Source organism: Schistocerca cancellata, chromosome 6, assembly GCF_023864275.1.
Source record: "Schistocerca cancellata isolate TAMUIC-IGC-003103 chromosome 6, iqSchCanc2.1, whole genome shotgun sequence".
NCBI classification, from domain to species: Eukaryota; Metazoa; Arthropoda; class Insecta; order Orthoptera; family Acrididae; genus Schistocerca; species Schistocerca cancellata.
This window is the reverse complement of record NC_064631.1, coordinates 434527688-434551008: the sequence shown is the minus strand read 5'-3', so window position 1 is coordinate 434551008 and position 23321 is coordinate 434527688. Positions and strand designations below refer to the sequence as shown.

The window sequence follows — 23321 nt, the reverse complement described above, 5'->3', positions numbered from 1 at the left end:
ACCGAACACTTCGGCTGTCTTGGTTATAAAAGCATCCACCATACGAGCAGCAACATTTTGCCCACTTTCGGGTTCATTTAGCTCCGACATATGGCAACCGTGACTACAAAGAACACTGTTCGACCACGACTGACACTTGCAATGTAATGACGATACTGCATAAGGGTCGTTGTGGTCAAATTCAACAGCGCAACTTGCAAGCACGGTTAGCATCAGCATTTACACTGAGGTGACAGAAGTCCTACGATACCTCTTAATATCATGTCGCACCAATTTTTACCCGGCGTACTGCAGCAACTCGACGTGATATTGACTCAACAAGTCGTTGGAAGCCCTTGTAGAAATGCTGAGCCATGCTGCCTCTATAGCTGTTCATAACTGCGAAAGTGTCGGCGGTGCAGGATTCTGTGCACAGTCTGACCTCTCGATTACGTCTCATGAATGTTCGATGGGATTCCTGTCAGGCGATCTGGATGGCGAAATCATTCGTTCGAACTGTCCAGAATGTTCTTCAAACCAATCGCGAACGATTATGGCCTAGTGACATGGTCCATTTTCATTCGTACAAACTCCATCGGTGTTTAGGAACATGAACTCCATGAATAGCTGAAAATGGTCTAAAAATAATCGAGCATAACCAATTCTTGTCAATGACCGGTTCAGTTGGACCAGAGGACCCAGTCCATTCCCTATAAACACAGCCCATACCATAATGGTGCCACCACCAAAGCTTGTTGACAACTTGGGTCAACGGTTTCGTGGGATCTGTGCCACACTCGAACCCTACTATCAGCCCTTATCAACTGAAATTGGGACTCATATGACGAGGACACGATTTTCCAGTCTTCTAGGGTCCTACTGATACGGTCACGAGCCAATGAGAGGCGCCGCAAGAGATGTCGAGTTGTTAACAAAGGTACTCGCGTCGGTCCTCTGCTGCTGCCAAATTTCATCACATTGTCCTAACGGATACTTTCGTCGTATTCCCACATTGATCTCTGCGGTTGTTTCACGCAGTGTTGCTTCTCCGTTATCTCTGACAGCTCTACGCAAACGCCACTGCTCTCTTCCGTTAAGTGAAGGCATCCGCCACTGCCCTGTCCGTGGTGAGAGATAATGCCTGAAATTTGGTATTCTCGGCGCACTCTTGGCTCTGTGGATCTCGGAATAACGAATTCCCCACCAGTTTCCGAAATGAAATTCCCAGGCGTCTAGCTCCAACTACCTTTCCGCGTTCAACGTCTGTGAATTCCCGCCGTGCGGCCATAATCACGTCGGAAACATTTTCGCGTCAATCTCTTGAGTACAAACGACAGCTCCGACAATGTACTGCCCTCTTATACCTTGTGCACGCGATCCTGCGGCCATATTTATATGTGCATATCGCTATACCACGACTTTTATCACCTCAGAGTAGATTCAAGCATGCACTTCTCGCCGTGTTTCCTTGTTTTTGTTCAACCCTTGTACATGTTTTTCCTACATCTCATTAACCATGGTAATGTGTTGTACTTCTGGCGTTTCCATTATTTCTGTTCACCTCCTGTACGTATTATAAATTCATTAATTTATATCCATATTCGATAACATACTAATATGAGTAAATATAAGAATGAAAATAAAATGGCAAATAAAATGCAGCGCATCACACAGAAAGGGAAATACTGCAAATTATGTGTCATATTATAGTTTATTTTCTGTATTATTTACTAATTAATTAATTTCCATTATTATTGATTTTATTGAACATCTGAAGATGACTTACGTTGGTGAAACCGGTTTTTTGCTAAATATTATAAAAAACTGCGATTGTGATAAAGATTTCCTTATAAATAAACCTCTCGATCACGTAATATTGATTAACGACAGAAATAGGACTTCAGAATTTACCATATCTTTTGGTTAACTTAAAGACATAAAAAAGGAATAATCAACAAGTCTAGCGAAACTAACTTTCTGAAGCACGTCGTGTACAATGTTTTAAAAGTGATATTTTTTGGATACCTCAGCTCCTCTCGATCGTAACCAATGAATTAAATATCAAGGAATGGTATAACGTGCGCTTGCAAATAACTGCGAAAAGTACAACGATTAAAATATTTCCAATGTTGCGATCCGTAGCCGGGGACACAATAAGTAAACCTCAGGTGTCGACAGGACTACGAAGCATATACTTACAATGGAAAGTATTTCTACAACATTTTATGATACAGTTATGTTCCACCTCCGTTGCACACCGCGTCAGAAATGCCATGCGATTAATACATTTACTTACCTAGCTGCAAGCGTCGACAGAAGCTCGAGACCAGCTAGTAGGAAGTTGGCTCCGTTGGGGTCGTTGTCGATAGGGTCCCTGACGCCCCCGCAGTAGGCTGCCAGACGGTCCACAACGCCCAAGCTCACAGTGTAGCTGCAACAAGCGGAACACCACCGACGATAGTAAATACGGTTCGAAAAGCACCAACACAAACACAGTTAATTCCGTTTTCATCTACTACGGCCGTAAGTTAATCACATTGCTTGCATGCTGACTTGAAAATAAGCAGTTTCGTAAAATATCGACAGACTCATTTAATAAAAGTACGTCACTGGCGGGTGAGCGACAACGGTGTACTGTTTTAACGTTCTAAGGAATTTTAAAACTGCGTTAGTCATCGTCTTAAAATTAAGAGTTATATTTATAAACACATCGTGGGATTTTTTATTATAGTGACTCAGAGAGAGCGTTGGTACATGTACCTATACAACATCAAACAGGGACTAAATTTCTGCTGTGTGTAGCCCGAGTGGTTAGCGTGCAGAAACAAAGAGCAGCAGTGTGTTCCATGAATAAATACCTACATAACTACTTCTGCCAGATGATGATGTTGCTCCTCTCATATCTCAAGTATGTTATAAGAAGTACTATTATACTCGTACATAGTTGCCGCGATTAGCCGCTTCTCCTGAATGGACCTAGAGTAACCCTTCCCTCATTCCAAAATTAGAAAACGAGCAAAACACAAAATACAACAAAGTGGAGTTCACAAAGCATTCGGTAATGACAACGAGGTTGACAGTGCCATAAAGGAGATAGAACTCGTCCGACTACTGCCGGCATTGTCCATAGTGCAAACGAGCATTCTCGCTGCACTTCGTAACGTTTATCTTTACATCGCTATCCAAGTGCACTCACTGCACACAACTCCGCCGTCCACGATCAGTCTGCCGGCCACTATGGCTGAGCGGTTGTAGGCGCTAAATTCCGGAAACGCGCGATTGCTACGGTCGCAGGTTCGAATCCTGCCTCGGGCATGGATGTGTGTGACGACCTTAGGTTAGTTAGGTTTAAGTAGTTCTAAGTTATAGGGGACTGATGACCTCAGATGTTAAGTCCCATAGTGCTCAGAGCCATTTGAACCATTTTGAACGATTAGTCTAAAATAAACACAGAAGATCTCTAAGTCTTAAGTACAACGGTTTAATCTTCTGTTATGCCTTAAGCTCATGTTTTGTTTACGAAGAGACAATACAAAACTGCGGAAATGTAAAAACATATCGGTAACATTGACTGCCGAGTCTACACAGGGTCTGGGTATCGTGAAAGAACAGATCTAGCTGTGTGTCACACGACCGTTGCCTTTAAAAATACAGTTAATCTGATGTGCTGCTCTAAGATGAGACACAACATACTGTATCTGAAGGCAAGCTATTGCTCTCTTATATTGAATGACGAGAATGTTGACACAAAAAATACATTTTATACGAAAGAGCACGGTGGAACAACCGCACGACAAAAAGAAAAAGACAGGAGAGGAAGAAAAAAAAACATCGTGCGGATCCGAATATCCCCCAGTTTTCCGGTCTCCCCCTTTTAGGTTGCATCCCCCGCGTCCCTCGGTGCGCGGGCAGTAGCCGGGAACTTTCCGGGCGACCAGCTGTCGCGAGAGGGGTTGAGGGGCGGGCTCCTAAAAAGCTTCTTTAGCCAATATGGTTATTAATGGGCGGGGCACGCGGGCCGGTCTCCGGAATCACTTTGCGCCGGCCGCGCCGCCAGCGCCCCCGCCCCCGCTACGCCCCCACCGCTCTCACGTCAGCGAGTGCGCGACCCGCACCCCCAGCCACCCCAATTTGCGCCGGCTGCGCGCGCGGCTCCGAGCTAGCGGCCCGCCTATGAATTTTAATGAAGTCTCCCAGAATGATATTCATAATAACGACGCGGCTGCGTTACACAGCCGCCCCACGGCCCGCCCGCCGCTGTGTACATTCAATTACACGCGACCGCCGCGCCGAGACGGCGAAGGCTCACGTACGTGCACAAGCTCGGGATGACAAGCCACGTGTTACAGAGGATCCCGCATCTTACAGTTACTCAACCGAGGAATACCACGACTTCCCTCCAGTAGAAAGTAACTTCCAGCTATCAGAAAGCGACCGAAGATAAAAATAACCTAATACCAAGAACAGGTGATGTTTACAAAATATGGTTGGCCGTACACCCAAGGCTGCCCTTACCTGTCATCTCTTCTATACATGTTATTTGTAGCTCATTATACACAACGTAGTTAAGAGTGCTACATCACCATCAGCGACTAGGCGTTTAGTCCAGTGCCGCTTCAGAATTGTTCCCGCCCTCTTTTTAACCCTAGAGTGGGAGCGGCGGTATATTTTATACACCAGAGTCACCTTTTGCCCTCTACAGGAGAAATGGCAAGTTTAACAGCCACCTAATTGTGGATAGCTTTCTAGTCACTGTTTAGCTTATGTTTAGTTGTCAGAGCGATTGCAGCATCAAAAGTTAACAGCAGCAGCGCTGTACTTTATACACCACCCGCCTTGTCGTGTGAGTACTATTTCGTATTTTCAGCGTTATCTCTTGTGCTACAAACTGGTAGGCGTATATTTTAGAGCCTTCCGTTATTATAGATAATTCTGAAACTGGGGCAACCACAGCTAAAATAGATATACATCACTAACTGACATTTCAAACAGTAAACAGTTTTTTTAATACAGATGTTAAAATTATTAAACATAAAACTGTATGAAAGTCCAATAGTCCGCCGTAGCTGTATTTATTCAAGTCAGTTATAGACCCACAAAACCGATTTCACAACTTTTAACTTGCATCTTCTTGTGTATACAAATGCTATGTCACAGGGTGTGGGGTGTAGTTACAGAATGCCGCAGAGTAACTGTTGGAGTGGCTATGCAAAGTTCTAAGCACTCTTCAATTGATAAAAAAAACGTCATCAATTTACAAAAAAAAACATCATCCATGATTAATGTCATGTCTGTGTTAAAAATTACGAACAGTCATCAACTTACTGATTAAAATATATTCTTGCTGGCCAATGTCAAGCAACAAAACCCCTATAGATGTTATCCAGGGAAGTACTGGTCCCTACAGTGGCAAAAGCCGATAAGCTCATGTGTGTGTGTCACCGAAATAGCAGCTGACAACATAACCTACGACCGCCCCGTGTGTTGTCGAAGCGTGTGCTATGGCTGCTGTCTGGCATTTCACTAATTCTGAGCGAATATCGTCTATTCCATAGTTCTCGCATCGGATTACGTCTTTCAGTGTTCTATCAAATTCTCTTTCCAGTATCATATCTGCCTACCGTTCTTCATTTACTTTCTCTACCCTTTCTATAATATTACCCTGAATGTCTTTTCTCTTCAAAATATTCACTACACCTTTCAGTTTTCCCTTTTCAGCTTGGTACTTGGCCTTGCCATCTGAGCTCTTTATAGACATACAGATGTTTCTCTTTTCTCCACAGGTCTCTTTAATTTCCCTGTAGGAGATATCTATCTTCCACCTTGTTATGCTTCCTTCTATAACCTTGCATTTCACATCTAATCATATAAGCTTTGCAATTTTGCCCTTCCTGTTTCTCATTTTTTAGCGTCTGTATTCTCTTTTGACTGCTTCATATGCAACAGTTTTATGTTTTCCACTTTCGTCGATTATACTTAATGTCTCGTGGTTCATCACAGGATTTCTGCTGGCCTTCGTTACGTATTTCGTCCTCTGTTACCTTCACTATTACATCTTTCAAGACTACCCCTATTCGTCTTCTATTGTGATAGTAATCCTTGTTTCAGTCAGTTGTTGTCTAATGCTACCTTTCAAACTCTCAGCAACCTCTGGTTCTTTCTACCTATTCAGGTCCCATCTCTCCAATTTTCTACCTTTCTGTAATTTTCAGTTTTAACCTGCAGCTCATAAATTACGGACAGAGTCCATATATCCCCCTGGAAATGTCTCGCATTATCTATCTTATCATTACATTATAAACCTGAAACCTTCCTGTGTCTACAGCTCTCTTCCATGTACACAACTATTATGATACTTCAACCAAGTGTTGAATTATGACTGTTGTTGTATGATGGTTAACTGAAATGAATGACGATTAAACTATGTTGTGTGTGAAAATTCTACGAGTCGGCGTCCTTTTTATTCCTTTCCCTCAGTCTATATTCTCCTACCAATTTTCCATCTCTTCCTTTTCCTACTACCGAATTCCAGTAGTAGGTGTTGGCTTCGTGTCTGTTTATCTTAGCTGCGATTAAGCGTTCATCATGCTGGTAACAGAAGCTTACCGTATTATTGTTTTCTTATTCATTATTAGGCCCACTCCTGCACTGTAATTATATTAGTCTTTATTCATAACGCTTAAGGTACTCACATACCAAGGGATCACCAATTTAGTATTGGAGGGCAGTGTGGAGGGTAAAAATCGTAGGGGGAGACCAAGAGATGAATACACTAAGCAGATTCAGAAGAATGTAGGTTGCAGTAGGTACTGGGAGATGAAGAAGCTTGCACAGGATAGAGCAGCATGGAGAGCTGCATCAAACCAGTCTCAGGACTGAAGACCACAACAACAAGGTACTCACGTGACCAATAAGTCCTAAGTCCTGTTCTTCCTGCCACTGCACTTCATTACTGCCTACTATATCTAATTTCAATCCGCAAATCTCCCTTTATGAATTATGTAGCCCATCTATCCGATTAAGATGACTAACACTGTACGCTCCGACCCGCAGAATACTAATTTTATTTCTCCTAGTTTTGACGTGCTCCTGAGAAGTTTCCGACCGGAGTTCGGAATGGAGTATTATTTTACCTCCGGAACTTTCTATCCAGGAGGCCATCATCATAAATAATCCATAAAGCAGAGCTGCATACCCTCGGAAAACGAACAATAGTAGTTTCCCCTTGTTGTCAGCCATTAGGAGTACCAGCACAGCATAACGCATTGGCTAATGTTACAAGGTGAGATTAGCCAATCATTCAGATTCTTGCTTCAGCAACGACAACGAGCTGCTGACTCTTTTCAGGAACCATAGGTTAGTCTAGCCTCTCCAAAAATCTTCTGCTACATTACGGCTACCTGTATCGTTGAGGCTAGCAAGCCACCCCACTTCAGTATGGTCCATAGTTCATGGGAGATGGGGGTTATTCTGTACATTGCTAGGAATAAAACATATGGCCTTCGGGGTTCATTATTAACAACACTGCACCTTACAGTATGATATGTCGACTGTGTTACTGCATGCTATTTCTGCACTACAGCATATTATCTTAACAAATTTAAGACATCACATTATTTTTGGCGTAACTGATTTAACAGTCAAACTAAACTCATTTAACTAGCAGAATTCGCATCTAACGTAGCAAGCCATAATTATAAATTTAAAATTCGTCTACCTTTGACCGTTCACCTAAAATCGAAGATAATTTGATTAGTATTTGCGTTTTTTAGCGTAACAGCTATTGGCTGAGATAGGACGGTTCAAATGCAAACATCTACATGCGCTCATCGCTTATTGGTTGTCGTTTTGTGGCCGTAGCTCCACAACAATTCATTTAGGACCTATTTTTATTTCGAAAATTTGGTTGGATTCGACGTACACTACCCTTCTCTGACTCCGTAATATCAGGATGTTTCTCTGCACACCGTATATTAAAGTCTTTTTTTTCCTTCAGTTCACGTAGTGGCAGGATTATGACTGGCTTATGCTTCTGTGGAACTATTATTTATTCTTACTTTTTGGAACCTAACAAAGTAATATGAAGAAGCCTGAAAAATATTCCTACAGTTCGGCATTAATAAAAGTTCTTAAATATTTATACGTGCATTTTCGCGAAATATTGTGCCTCTATCAACTGAATGACACGTTACAGGTCTTACAGATGCGCGGAAGACAAGCAACTCTGCTATTATTGGCGTGTCCTTTCTTTGTACACGCAAGATCTGCCCAGGATCTTCACCCTAATATGGATTCAAACACCTAAGCGGTATTACGGAAAAGATCGTACAACTATTTAATAAACAAGAACTGGAACCTGCCCTTTTATTTACGTGCGGCTGAGCCTCCTCTCAGATCTTTACGCCATATTCCCACGAACTATTTTAAGGTAAAATAAGAGACTGCTCGTATTACACACCGCGCTGGACTCGCATTCAGGAGAACCAGGCTTCACTTCCCGCCCAGGCTTACGTTTTCCGTGGTTTCCTCATACCGCACAAGCAATGTCAGGAATAGTGAACAGCACAATTACATCAGCATGGCTAAGTGCAGTGACCAGAAATGCAATTCACTGAAAATCTATCAAAGATATTTCGGTCCGGAAGTATAGCCAATGGACACACAAGTGTAGAAAGCATTAAAAGTATTGAAGATGACCGGCAATTAGGAGAAGCATTTATGACTAAAAACAATAATAAGAATTCAGTTGCAAAAAACAAGGAACAGTTATTCTTTTCCACACAATAAACACTATAAATGTGGCAGCTAGTTATGCATGGCTGCAATTACTAGCAATGCATCATTCTTAAAGTATACAGCTCGACCGCTGCCCAAAAGTTGATCGATTTTTATGAAACTTATCGCAACGTAAGAACACAGCTTGAGGTCGAAATTCTTAGGGACCATAAATCTAGGGTCCAATTTCTTAAAAATTATATTAGTATTTGCACACAGAAAAATATGTATTTGTGTTTGAATACCGAAACGTTATTTGTTGCTATCGAAGTATTTACGTTAGCTGGTAATTGTTGTCCATCATTCACTACACACAATCCATTTCACACCACTTGATCTTCTAAGCTCCTTGCCGTTTCTGACAGAATTACAATATCATCGACAAAACGAAAAAATCTTTTGTTTGAATATTAATTCGAACTTATTCTTTAGTTTCCTTCGCAGCAAACTCTATATACAGATTGAAGAACGTCCCTTCTCTAAGAGATGTTATCAAAACTTAAAATTTCTACTGTGAGGCGCAGTGCCCAATAGTGTGCGCACAAAACTATCTAAAAAGTCTACAGTTTTTTCCTAACAACATAGCAAGTGATAAAAGACTGTTGTTTTGTGGAACTGGACTACGAAATTACAAGTCTTTATCTGCAAGATGGACAATTTGTGGTGATGACATAAAACGAGAAAAATCCACGCCCTTTCTTCGTATGGAACGTTTAGTTGTTGTACACTTTAATGTCAGACGGGAAATGAATACGACAATACCTGGAATGTCTAGTTATTTTAAGTGGTACGGTAGTAAAAGTAACGGCGATTTATACAGGTTAAAAGATATCTAAATAACAGTTAAATTACATTATGCGGTAAATTCTAAAATTCATGTTTATTTTCGTTCCTTTCGTATAATCAGCTTATCCACCAGTGTAAGGCACCAGGTGAGGTAGTTTCCACTTTTTTAGATGAGTCGTCGGCGTACGCCCGTGTGTCCAACAGGCGATAGTCGCATGACAATAAATGCTCACATATTGCACAGAAAACTGTTCAAATTCTCCGCCGACTCTAGTATAAAATTTTGCCCGTCCAGATAATTCTCTAGCCTTATCTCCCACAGATTATCTTATATTCCACCAAGACGACAGAGTCCTTCCTTTTTTTTCTGTGACTCAGGCTTTGTGCACACGCTGAACTATTTTTCAATTCCTCGATTACCTTATTCCACTATTGAAGACATTCACATTTTAACTGTAGATCTAGAAAAAAGTGTAACTCACGACAAAACACTGCCAACGTCGTCGAAAATAACGGAGAAATGCAAAAATGTTTAATAAATGCGTACACTGAAGAATGGCACGTATTTTATCCACATATTTAACGTGGTACGAAGTTGCAAGTTGTGTGACAACGCACGGGAGTAGGATAGAGATGTGTATTGTGGTTTCTGATGAAAAGCCATGGATATACAACCTGTATATCGTGCAATCCGGCGAACGGAAACACGGATTATAATCACAAATCTTCCTTCATTAGCATGGCGAACGTAGTTCTGCTAATAGTGGTACACTCACGAGAAGGGAATCATCCCACGTCCCGTTTCCCCCCCCCCCTTCTCTCTCTCTCTCTCTCTCCCTCTCTCTCTCTCTCTCTCTCTCTCTCTCTCTCTCTCTCTCACACACACACACACACACACAAAAGCGCGCGCTTTCCTTCTCTTTGTCTTTCTCTCTCTACAGTGAATTGTGCTTCGCGAACCAATGCGTATATACAATCTCCTCCTTGTAGCTGCGACGTCATATCCGGCTATGTACTCGAAAAGTACTGCCGAGGTGTCAGCGGCGAGCGCTCCCGAGAGGGGATGAGGTGGGTTGGGGTTGCGTGGGAGGCAGCAGGGTTTCGACACGGAATTTTATTCATGGAATCTTTATATCAGTGGGGCGCGGCGGCCAAACAAACTGCTCATTCGTAATACAATCTCGCTAATGCAGGCGGCCGCTTGCAGGTAGTTTTGCCGGGAGGGCAGGATATTGAAAAACCTCAGCGCCCGCTATTGCCACTTGTGCAGCACAGAGTCACTCTCAGCCTCGACTATTGGTTTTAATTTCGCCCACAGCCGACCAACTCTGTCCTTCCGCCTCTTCCAGCAAACGTAGTTTCGCACGAATGTAATAACGGAGGTTTTTTTACAGCCCCAGCAAGCTCCAGGAAAACAGTTACTGTCGCAGTGAGACACAACGTATTGCGTACGCATTCATCTTTCTTTTGCTATTTGGTAAAAATATTAAAACTAGCGATATCTTTAAAATAACCAACTAACATGAACCGGGCGATGAACATACTTGGAAAATCCAGGCTGTCTAATGAGCATCACAAATATTTGTTTGTCACGAATTTAATCTTCTGTGCTTTTGGTTTTGTAACTTTTTTAATGTAAGTTTCATCTACGCAAGAGTTTTCTGAATGATATAATTTGTTTTCCATAAGTCAAAAGCACAGCTCTTTCTTTTAAATTACTCATGTGTGTTGTTTCCTACATGCAAGCCGTTATTATCTGTTGACTGAGGCGATATGTTCTGCTGTGTCTCCGCCAGACGCGGTACACAATGATACTCTTGAGAGGGCGCCACACCAAAAGCAATCTCAGAAGGCAAAGGCCTCAGACACGGCCGCCCGATAAGGCTCATATTTGACAGGTCGCTTGCATATAACCTAAAACGAAGGACTAAGATAATTTAGCTCAATAGCCCTTTGACTTTTAGAGAACCACCCCTAAAGATCATCATGCGCAATCGTCTCAAAATTGACTGGGCCGGTAGATAACTGAAAAATTAAGCATTTTTCATCATCATACACGGGGTAAGAAAATGCAGATTTTCCTGTAAGTCGACGAAAAAATTATTACGATTGCCCCTTACGTTTCCATAAGGTACGCTCTAGTGAACGAAAGCACCGCTGGCGTGGGGACCAAGGCATTCGGCTTTGGGAACGGAAAAACCGTCATCGATTCCCAAACGAATTCTGCAGGTTTTTTTATTAGTCCTTTTTTGCATATCGAAATTGGTGGGCATAGGACAGTTAATAACGTAAGTAGACCAATACGGAATAATAACAATACAGGCAAATAAATATCTCACAGGGCTACGATTAGTACAGAATTAAGATTTTATCGTTGTATGGAAACAATTCCTAGAAAGACAGCTGCGAGTTTGTCACAATGGACCATAGATAGCCAACCTAGGCGATGCTTGTTTACAGTCAGGCGCGGAATGGGATTTCAATTTGGGGCTTCAAAATGGCAAAACCCAGCGGGAATTGCCCAACACTGGGTTGCAATAACGATTTACAGCATAATTCATGATAAACTGTTATAGCCGACTTTTAAACGATGTTGTCATATGTCTGGTACGCATCAAAATTAATTTAAAAAAGACAAACAATATTGCCAACATAAACCAAGTCTGTTTTATGGCTGAAACTTCGCAAGGAAGCAATGTGCACTAATGGGAAAAAAATCGCAACGCCAAGGAGGAGTTGTGCGACAGAAAAGTTGGTACGCGCACTTCTACATCTAAAAGATTATGTCTATCCAAATTTCGCGCCAACTGCATATGATCGTGCTAGTAGCGCCAATTAGAGGACGCAAATCAGGTTTGCTTTAAACACACGACGTAGCGGTCGTGAGCGTTAGTTAACTTTGAAGTTGGGCATGGTGAGTTCGTGTTAGTCAAGAATGCCTTTAAGGCGACCAAGACGTCATTATCAACAGCGCACTGAGTTAGAACGACGTTGTGCAGAAACGCTTCGAGAAGCTGGATGTTCCTTCTGCGATTTTGCAGACAGACTTAGCAGGAATGAAGCGACTGTACATGACTGCCGGCACGTTCGTCACGAGATTGCAAGAAAAACGTGTTCCAGACGGCCACGTGGCACCAACGAAAGAGAGAAGACCATAGTATTTGGCGTATGGCTCTGGCGCATCGTACTGCATATGCAGCAGGAATCTGAGCAGCAGTTGGCACCATAGTGACACAACGAACTGTTACAAATCGGTTACTACAAGGACAGCTCCAAGCCAGACGCCCTGTCGCGTCCATTCCACTGACCCGCTCACTCCACTGAGCCCACATCACTGCCATTTGCGACTTCAGTCGTGTCCAGCGAGAGCTCACTGGAGGGCAAGGTGGAGATCTACTGATGAAAGCTGGTTCTTTCTAGGTGCCACTGATGGCGGTGAGTCGGGTAGGAGGACGCCAGTTGAGGGCTTGCAACCAGCCTGTCTGCGTGCTAGACGCACTGAATCTACAGCTGCAGTTATGGTCTGGGGTGCGATTTCGTACGACAGTAGGAGCACTCTTGTGGTTATACCATGCACCCTGACTGCAAATCTGTTCGTGAATCTGGTGACTGACCTGTTGTGCTGCCGTTCATGAACAGCATTTCTGGCGGTACTTTCCAACAGGATAACGTTCGCCCAAATGCCATTGTTGTAGCCCAACATGCTCTACAGTGTCCACTTGTTGCCTTGGCCTGCTCGATCACTAGATCTGTCTCCAATTGAGCACATATGGGGCATCACTGGACAGCTCCAGCATCATCCACGACCAGTATTATCCAACCGACCAAGCGCAATTGGCATGGGACTTCGTCCAACAAACAGTCATCCAGCACCTGTACAATACAATACATGCAAATCTGAGAGCTTCTACTCAACCTTCTGGCGTTTACATCGGTTATTGATGTACCAGCATCACACATCTGTAATGCTTATCTCGCGCTTACATTAACCTGTGACCTTGCAACGTTACTCACATTAAAGTACGATCATACTCCAAATTTTTCAAAAAAAAAACTGAATTTCTATTTTTTCTACTATATAAGAACATTGGTGTCCAAAATTAACGCAACAAACGGAAATTTTGCAAGGCTGCGTTTATTTTGCCACAAAACAGTGGAAACAGGTGACAGTACAGTAGAAACAATGCAAAGAATACAGAACCTAAACAACTGCAACATGCATAACGGTAGGCAGAAATGTTCTTCGTTTTTTCCAACATAACGGATTTGCGCACACATTCCAACAAGTTAATGTGCTCATATGGGATGTGACCCCCTCTGGCAGCAATACAGGCCTAACAACGACGGGGCATGCTGTGAATGATGTCATCAGTCTCATGTTGACGCACTAACGTCCGTTCTTTCTACACAGTTACTCGTTGTCTTGGAGGTGGATGCTGACGTGATTCAACCCTTTCCCTAGTGCGTCCCAGATGTGCTCTACGGTATTCAAATCGGGAGAGCGACCAGGCCAGGCCATGCCATGCATACAATATCTTCCGTGTCCAAGAAAACATCAACCACCTGTGCTCCTTGAGGTCGAGCATTATCGTCCATCAATACGACGTCTGGGCCCATAGCACAGCGCAACAACCGCAGATGAGATCCCAAGAGCGCGTCACGATGCCTGACAGCAGTTAAACATTGCCGATTCACCCGTACAATTTCATGAAGAGGGGTTCGAGTGGTAAGTACAATCCCTGCCCACACCATTAGGGATCCTCATCGATATCGGTCTCTTTCCTCGGTGTTTGAGTCACGAAATCGAGTTCCCCGTTCCCTCCAGATGCGAATCTATCGAGAATCACTCTCTAGACTAAATCGGGACTCATCTGTGAAAACAACTTTGGCCCACTGTTCGACCGTCCAGGTGGTATGTTGATGACTCCACTACAGACGTTCCCTTCTGTCAGAGGGAGACGTACAGTAGGTCTCCGACAATAAAGGCCACTCCGCCGAAGCATTCTGTACACCTTTTGCCTCGCTACAAAACGTTCAGTTGATGCTGCGAAGTTGCAGTGCAGTACTAGGGCGGTACCATCGTGCCCTTCACACCGGTTCAATTTACAATACGTACAGAATATTTACACACAACATAATTTTAGAAATTATAAAGCACTGATGTATGAGGGGCAGGATGAGAGGCAGGCTATGTGTACCATGCACACTGATAACCGGAACTTCGAGTGCACAGGTTCAGTAGACACCATCCATCTACAAAGTATGTACAAACCGTCCATTATATAGCATTGATATAATTATTCACAACAGCAATACAATGAAGATATTTTATAGTCACCCTGGTGAAAGTAGAAAGAAGTGCAATTCAACATGACATGTCTAAGTCTACCTTTTCCTTGGACACATTTGAATTCATAACAAAACTGCTGTAGTCAGTTGTAAGTCATACGCTGCTGTCCGTAGATAGATGTGAACAAAGCTGTACCTCACCTCACTAAAATATATAGATATGCACATCAGAGTAGCTGCCAAATAAGAAGGAGTATGCGACCTACAACAAAAACATTGACCCCTCCCGCCGGAGGTTCGAGTCCTCCCTCGGGCATTGGTGTGTGTGTTGTTCTTAGCATAAGTTAGTTTAAGTAGTGTGTAAGTCTAGGGACCGATGACCTTAGCAGTTTAGTCCCTTCAGAACTCACACACATATGAAAAACATGGAGTACATATTATTTCTGTAATGTAGGTGGCAACAGGGCTGCTTTCTAAGGTAAGAACACACAGGAGAAAAAATTTAAGAATAAGGATCTCAGCAAAATGACAACTTTGAGTGCATACTACTTTTGCAACAGATAACTCTAAGTGCAATTAAAAGTACCAACATTCAAGTATCGTCATTTAAGAGGAAAAATGTCCCAAGAAATTAAAATTTCCTGTATCTAAAAGACATACTATATATATAAGAGAGCTGCTGCTTGCTTGTTTGTTTCATAATCTTGCAATTGGTATGCGCGACTGCCCACGTGGAAACTGGAGCGTTGGCTAGGCGTAAAGAACCAGCAAGTCGATGAGACTAAAAGAAAAAAAATTCATGTTATTCCCGTTTGTTGGAAATAATTACTGTAACAAAATTCTTCATTCAGGCCATTCTGTAAATTTTTCAAATAACAGTTTATCCAAATCAGCAATGAGTACTGGAAGAAACGATGAATGTGCATACAAAATAATTTCAGCTACATCCCTGCAGATGTAATAAACGTACGAACCGCATGTAGTCTTGTTTAAATTTTCGCTCACCATTCAATGACAAAACCCGTGTTAAGTTTGGTAATCTACACTTTACTATTGTTGAAAATCCTCGCTAGTACCTTGGTGTTTGTGTTTTGATCGTAATGCTCCGACTCGTGATGTTTGACGCATGGTTCCTGTTGAAGGTACGTCATTTCAAAGATATTTTCCAGAGTACTTATCCGATCGTCAGCTTCCTCGTGAAGCCATCAACTTTTATTTTAATTAGGAAGCGTCTGTAAGTGAAAACGAACTGCTAACCACTGACAAGCTCCGAAACATCGGGAAATAAACTTATGGCGTATGACAAAAGTGGGTCATACAAGAAAGAAGTTTTAGCCATTTCTTATGCAGGTTGTTTAGCGTGTAGCTGCACATGATCATCGTCACAGGGTCATAATGGGACCAACTGTTCTGGACACGTTCTATACTTCGCATAGCATCCGGTAAGATCAATAAGCAAATACAATCGTGTACACAGGCTATCATAGAGGAGTGAGGTATCATTTTGGGTGTCAGTGTTCCACGCAGCTACCATATGACGGAACATATTTGAATGCGCGCATTTCTCTATTGAAAAAGCACATGTGCCTTACGTCGTTTTAACGGCAACAGAATGGGCTGCATGACGTTCTGGACGTCTCTTGCTCTGTTAAATATTTCCTCAACAGGGGAACAGAGGACACGGCCCTAGTTTACGTGTCCGCACATCATGATACCGCAAGTGGGCCCTGAATTCGGCTGCCTGGTATACTCCCATAAATGCTACTCTCCTGATCCGCGTTGTACTCCCTAGCGACCGAAACTGATCACAATATTTAATACAACTTCACCTATCAGTCCTAGAGAGATGACGCAGCGCTAATACACTGGACTCATGTTCGGGAGAACGGCAGTTCAGATCCGCATCCAGCCATCCTTATTTTAGGTATTCCATGATTTCGCTAGATCCCTGAGGAAAATGCCAGGATGGTTCATTTGAAAAGGAGATGAACGAGTTCTTTCCCCATCGTTTCCCAATCCGAGTTTGTATTCTACCTTTGAAACTAAGGTTACTGTACGAGTAGTGCTCAAGGACGGTGTCTCGACATGATGTCCACAACGTTCACTAACGCAGTACGAAACAACAGAACACTCAAACAGCAAATAAGGAGCGAGGACGCAGTTCACCCAGTTTACACTCCAGGAATAGCGCAATGCTTCGAATCATCGCCTTTACTGCTTGCAATCAGAATCAAATGCATTTTTTTTCCGTGAAGTGCTTCAGTGGCAGCCAAACATTAGACAATATAATGAACACATACAAATCTAAAAAATTATATGAGTTTAAGAGACGGTAGATGCTCGTCAAAACCTGTACAGTTTAGTCAGTTTTCCCAGTTATGACAACTGTTTGCCCTGAAAGAGTGAAATTTGAATTCTTATGCAGAATACTTTCTTCTCGGCTTAGAAAGGGGTTTTTGTAACATTGTAATGAAGTGAACTGAAGAGCAGTTTATTAGCATTTAGTGTAGCGTACGGGGAGAGGGGTAACACTCTTATTGCTTCGAATGTATTTCACTGTTTAATCGTCTCTTCACTTCTCATCGCATGTCGCAAACTGTTTTCAAACGGGCAGTTCGTGCGATTTAATTCTTTTATACCTCCGACTATCAAGACATATGACACTTTCAGTGTGGTTGATTTTCATTTGCGAGTACGTGAATACTATGAGCGATATTAATCAGCTACCGTCTTGCTTGGTGTGTGATCTCCATAGTGCCCCCCCCCCCCCCCCAAGTCACCACTCATTCCACGTCATAGGCAGAGATTCATTCGTTTGAACTGGGGCGCGCACACCGGAACACTACACTGCCTCACCGAGCCACTGCGACCCAGCACTGACTCGTCCTCGCCACATATGACGGACAAGGTCACTGTGTTCACAGCAGTCACCGCCCCACATGCGTTAGTTTGAATTGGAGTGTTCACACTGGAACACTGATCACAGACACAGCGCTGCAGATTTGCCAACCGACAGGCAGTCATTTCTGAGAAAGTAATGTGAAATATTCATTGTACATTATGCTGTACACACTATACTCTAGAGTTTAGACTTTATTAACACGGGCCGGCCGTTGTGGCCGAACGGTTATAGGTGCTTCAGTCCGGAACCGCGCTGCTGCTACGATCGCAGGTTCGAATCCTGCCTCAAAAATGGTTCAAATGGCTCTGAGCACTGTGGGACATAACTTCTGAGGTCATCAGTCCCCTGGAACTTAGAACTACTTAAACCTAACTAACCTAAGGACATCACTCACATCCATGCCCGAGGCAGGATTCGAACCTGCGACCGTAGCGGTCGCGCGGTTCCAGACTGTAGCGCCTAGAACCGCTCGGCCACCCCAGCCTGCAATCCTGCCTCGGGCATCGATTTGTGTGATTTCCTTAGGTTGGTTATGTTTAAGTAGTTCTAAGTCTAGGGGACTGATGACTTCAGAAGTTAAGTCCCATACTGCTCAGAGCCATTTGAACCACTTTGATTAACACAGAAGATTTTGTAAGTGAAGTAGAAAGCCGTCCTGCTATTTGGGACGTGAAAAGCGATGACTATAGTAACAAACCTATCCCCATGAACCATGGACCTTGCCGTTGGTGGGGAGGCTTGCGTGCCTGAGTGATACAGATGGCCGTACCGTAGTTGCAACCACAACGGAGGGGTATCTGTTGAGAGGCCAGACAAACGTGTGGTTCCTGAAGAGGGGCAGCAGCCTTTTCAGTAGTTGCAGGTGCAACAGTCTGGATGATTAACTGATCTGGCCTTGCAACACTAACCAAAACGGCCTTGCTGTGCTGGTACTGCGAACGGCTGAAAGCAAGGGGAAACTACAGCCGTAATTTTTCCCGAGGGCATGCAGCTTTACTGTATGATTAAATGATGATGGCGTCCTCTTGGGTAAAATATTCCGGAGGTAAAATAGTCCCCCATTCGGATCTCCGGGCGGGGACTACTCAAGAGGACGTCGTTATCAGGAGAAAGAAAACTGGCGTTCTACGGATCGGAGCGTGGAATATCAGATCCCTTAATCGGGCAGGTAGATTAGAAAATTTAAAAAGCGAAATGAATAGATTGAAGTTAGTATAGTGGGAATTAGTGAAGTTCGGTGGCAGGAGGAACAAGACTTTTGGTCAGGTGAATAAAGGGTTATAAATACAAAATCCAATAGGGGTAATGCAGGAGTCGGTTTAATAATGAATAAAAAAATAGGAGTGCGGGTAAGCTACTACCAACAGCATAGTGAACGCATTATTTTGGCCAAGATAGACACGAAGCCCATACGTACTATAGTAGTACAAGTTTATATGCCAACTAGCTCTGCAGATGACGAAGAAAATGATGAAATGTATGATGAGATAAAAGAAATTATTGAAGTAGTGTAGAGAGACGAAAATTTAATAGTCATGGGTGACTGGAATTCGGGAATAGGAAAAGGGAGAGAAGTAAACGTAGTAGGTGATTATGGATTGGGGAGAAGAAATGAAAGAGGAGGCCGTCTGGTAGAATTTTGCACAGAGCATAACTTAATCATAGCTAACACTTGGTTCAAGAAATCTAAAAGAAGGTTGTATACATGGAAGAACCCTGGAGATACTAAAAGGTATCAGATAGATTATATAATGGTAAGACAGAGATTTAGGAACCAGGTTTTAAATTGTAGGACATTTCCAGGGGCAGATGTGGACTCTGACCACAATCTATTGGTTATGAGCTGTAGATTAAAACTGAAGAAACTGCAAAAAGGTGGGAATTCACATTTCCTTGATCTGGATAAACTGAAAGAACCAGAGGTTGTACAGAGTTCCACGGAGAGCATAAGGGAACAATTGACAGGAATGGGGGAAAGAAATACAGTAGAAGAAGAATGGGTAGCTCTTAGTGATGAAATAGTGAAGGCAGCAGAGGATCAAGTAGGTAAAAAGACGAGGGCTAGTAGAAATCCTTGGGTAACAGAAGAAATATTGAATTTAATTGATGAAAGGAGAAAATATAAAAATGCAGTAAATGAAGCAGGCAAAAAGGAATACAAACGTCTCAAAAATGAGATCGACAGGAAGTTCAAAATGGCTAAGCACGGATGGATAGAGGACAAATGTAAGGATGTAGAGGCTTATCTCATGAGTGGTAAGATAGATACTGCCTAAAGGAAAATTAAGGAGATCTTTGGAGAAAAGAGAACCACTTGTATGAATATTAAGAGCTCAGATGGAAACCCAGTTCTAAGCAAAGAAGGGAAAGCAGAAAGGTGGAGGGAGTATATAGAGGATACAAGGGCGATGTACTTGAGGACAATATTATGGAAATGGAAGAGGATGTAGATGAAGATGAAATGGGAGATACGATACTGCATGAAGAGTTTGACACAGCGCTGAAAGACCTGAGTCGAAACAAGGCCCCGGGAGTAGACAACATTCCATTAGAACTACTGACGGCCTTGGGAGAGCCAGTCCTAACAAAACTCTACCATCTCGTGAGCAAGATGTATGAGACAGGCGAAATACCCTCAGACTTCAAGAAGAATATAATAATTCCAATCCCAAAGAAAGCAGGTGTTGACAGGTGTGAAAATTACTGAACTATCAGTTTAATAAGTCACAGCTGCAAAATACTAACGCGAATTCTTTACAGACGAATGGTAAACTAGTAAAAGCCGACCTCGGGGAAGATCAGTTTGGATTCCGCAGAAATGTTGGAACACGTGAGGCAATACTGACTCTACGACTTTTCTTAGAAAATAGATTAAGGAAAGGCAAACCTACATTTTTAGCATCTGTAGACTTAAAGAAAGCTTTTGACAATGTTGACTGGAATACTCTCTTTCAAATTCTAAAGGTGGCAGGGGTAAAATACAGGGAGCGAAAGGCTATTTACAATTTGTACAGAAACAAGATGGCAGACGTAAGAGTCGAGGGGCATGAAAAGGAAGCAGCGGTTTGGAAGGGAGTGAGACAGGGTTGTAGCCTGTCCCCGATGTTATTTAATCTGTATATTGAGCAAGCAGTAAAGGAAACAAAAGAAAAATTCGGAGTAGGTATTAAAGTCCACGGAGAAGAAATAAAAACATTGAGGTTCGGCGATGACATTGTAATTCTGTCAGAGACAGCAAAGGACTTGGAAGAGCAGTTGAACGGAATGTACAGTGTCTTGAAAGGAGGATATAAGATGAACATCAAAAAAAGCAAAACGAGGATAATGGAATGTAGTCGAATTAAGTCGGGTGATGCCGAGGGAATTAGATTAGGAAATCAGACACTGCAAGTAGTAAAGGAGTTTTGCTATTTGGGGAGCAAAATAACTGACGATGGTCGAAGTAGGGAGGATATAAAATGCAGACGGGCAATGGCAAGGAAAGCGTTTCTGAAGAAGAGAAATTTGTTAACATCGAGTATAGATTTAAGTGTCGGGAAGTCGTTTCTGAAAGTATTTGTATGGAGTGTAGCCATGTATGGAAGTGAAACATGGACGATAAATAGTTTGGACAAGAAGAGAATAGAAGTTTTCGAAATGTGGTGTTACAGAAGAATTCTGAAGATTAGATGGGTAGATCAAGTAACTAATGAGGAGGTATTGAATAGAATTGGGGAGCTGAGTAGTTTGTGGCACAACTTGACAAGAAGAAGGGACCGGTTGGTAGGACATTTTCTGAGGCATCAAGGAATCACAAATTTAGCATTGGAGGGCAGCGTGGAGGGTAAAAATCTAAGAGGGAGACCAAGAGATGAATACACTAAGCAGATTCAGAAGGATGTAGGTTGCAGTAAGTATGGGGAGATGAAGAAGCTTGCACAGGATAGAGTAGCATGGAGAGCTGCATCAAATCAGTCTCAGGACTGAAGACAACAACAACAACAACATAGTAACAAACTGATGAAAACGAATGTGTGGCAAGAAATTATAACGAAGTTTGTGCCTGATTACAATGAGGAGAGCATGAATAAGAAAAACAGAATTGCTAAGTTGTATTTTTTATTCAAATTTAATACCTTAACCATAAAAGGCTAGCGAAATTTAGTGCTACCCCTGTACGAGTCCATTTCACTAACTAATTAGTTAGCAATACCTGCGGCGTCGGACACCAGTGACCCGAGGGTGTTCACCACAGTCACCGGTGACCATCACTGGCGATCGTCACCAGTGTCCCAGTGTGAAACAGGCCTAACATGCTCTCTTATGACACGTATTGATTTTATCATCCTCAAGTATTTACTTTGCAGCTTATCCATACCGCGCCCCTTCCCCTCAAGGACTTTCATGTTGTCAACTCAATTTGCGAACTTCTTATTCTTGTTCTCTTTCGTGCCATAGCAGATATTTTATTCTGTGAAGAATATAATACAAATAGGATGTCACGTAATGAAGACACACCTTCTTTCAAAGTCTTTAACTTTTTCACAAAATATTACGGGTAGTGACGTTACCCAGACAGAGGATGGCACTATTGTGGGGCACATCACTAAACTTTTACACAAACAAAACAGTAACGAATTTTAGAGAATCATCTTCTCTGGGCAGTTTATACGTCTGTTAGGTTCCTATTCCTTCTATGCTAACGTGCAATCCTTTTCTTCACTGGTATTTTAAGGGTTATTTCACACTTGTTCGACAGCCATCTAAATCACACCGTGTACAAGGATTGCCGCCACGGCAGTTTCACACTTATGCGCTTGTCGTTGCGCACGGCACGACATGGTAACTCCATTTTTCTCTCAGCACAGTCTTAGGCAAATGGAACGTGAACAGACGATAAGCCGGCCGGTGTGGCCGTGCGGCTCTAGGCGCTTCAGTCTGGAACCGCGTGACCGCTACAGTCGCAGGTTCGAATCCTGCCTCGGACATGGATGTGTGTGATGTCCTTAGGTTAGTTAGCTTTAATTAGTTCCAAGTTCTAGACGACTGATGACCACAGAAGTTAAGTCGCATAGTGCTCAGAGCCATTTGAACCATTTGAACAGACGATAGCATGGGTTTTAGTGCAGAAAGTTCATCAAATAATGTGAGGAACATGATGATGGATTACTTTTTGATTTCAGCAAGGTCTGTAAACTGGCAGTTTTCTCAAATATAACTTCTGGAAAGACTGCTATTGTTCTGTTCGGTACAAAACACATTTCTGAGAGTGGTACAACAAAACATCTTCAAGTGACTGAATAACTTACATATTGTATGCATTTCTTTCATCGTCCTCATGTTGTGAAATGATCCATTCAATTGGTTCAAATGGCTCTGAGCACTATGCGACTTAACTTCTGAGGTCATCAGTCCCCTAGAACTTAGAACTACTTCAGCCTAACTAACCTAATGACATCACACACATCCATGCCCGAGGCAGGATTCGAACGTGCGACCGTAGCGGTCGCTCGGTTCCCGACTGTAGCGCCTAGAACCGCACGGCCATCCGGCCGGCCTCTACGCAATTCTTTGATTATATCATCTCTCTCTCTCATTGTGTGTGTGTGTG

At 42.7% G+C, this 23321-nt stretch overlaps 1 protein-coding gene across 5 annotated transcripts in view; it reads right to left on the bottom strand.

Annotated features, from left to right (window-relative positions):
* Positions 1 to 23321, bottom strand: part of LOC126088119 (S phase cyclin A-associated protein in the endoplasmic reticulum) — a 581441-nt gene that overhangs the window by 123755 nt on the left and 434365 nt on the right. For all 5 annotated transcript variants that reach the window (XM_049906219.1, XM_049906218.1, XM_049906220.1 and 2 more), the window contains one exon: positions 2276 to 2410. In XM_049906219.1, coding sequence (XP_049762176.1) covers positions 2276 to 2410 — 135 coding nt within the window. The remainder of the gene's footprint in view (positions 1 to 2275; positions 2411 to 23321) is intronic.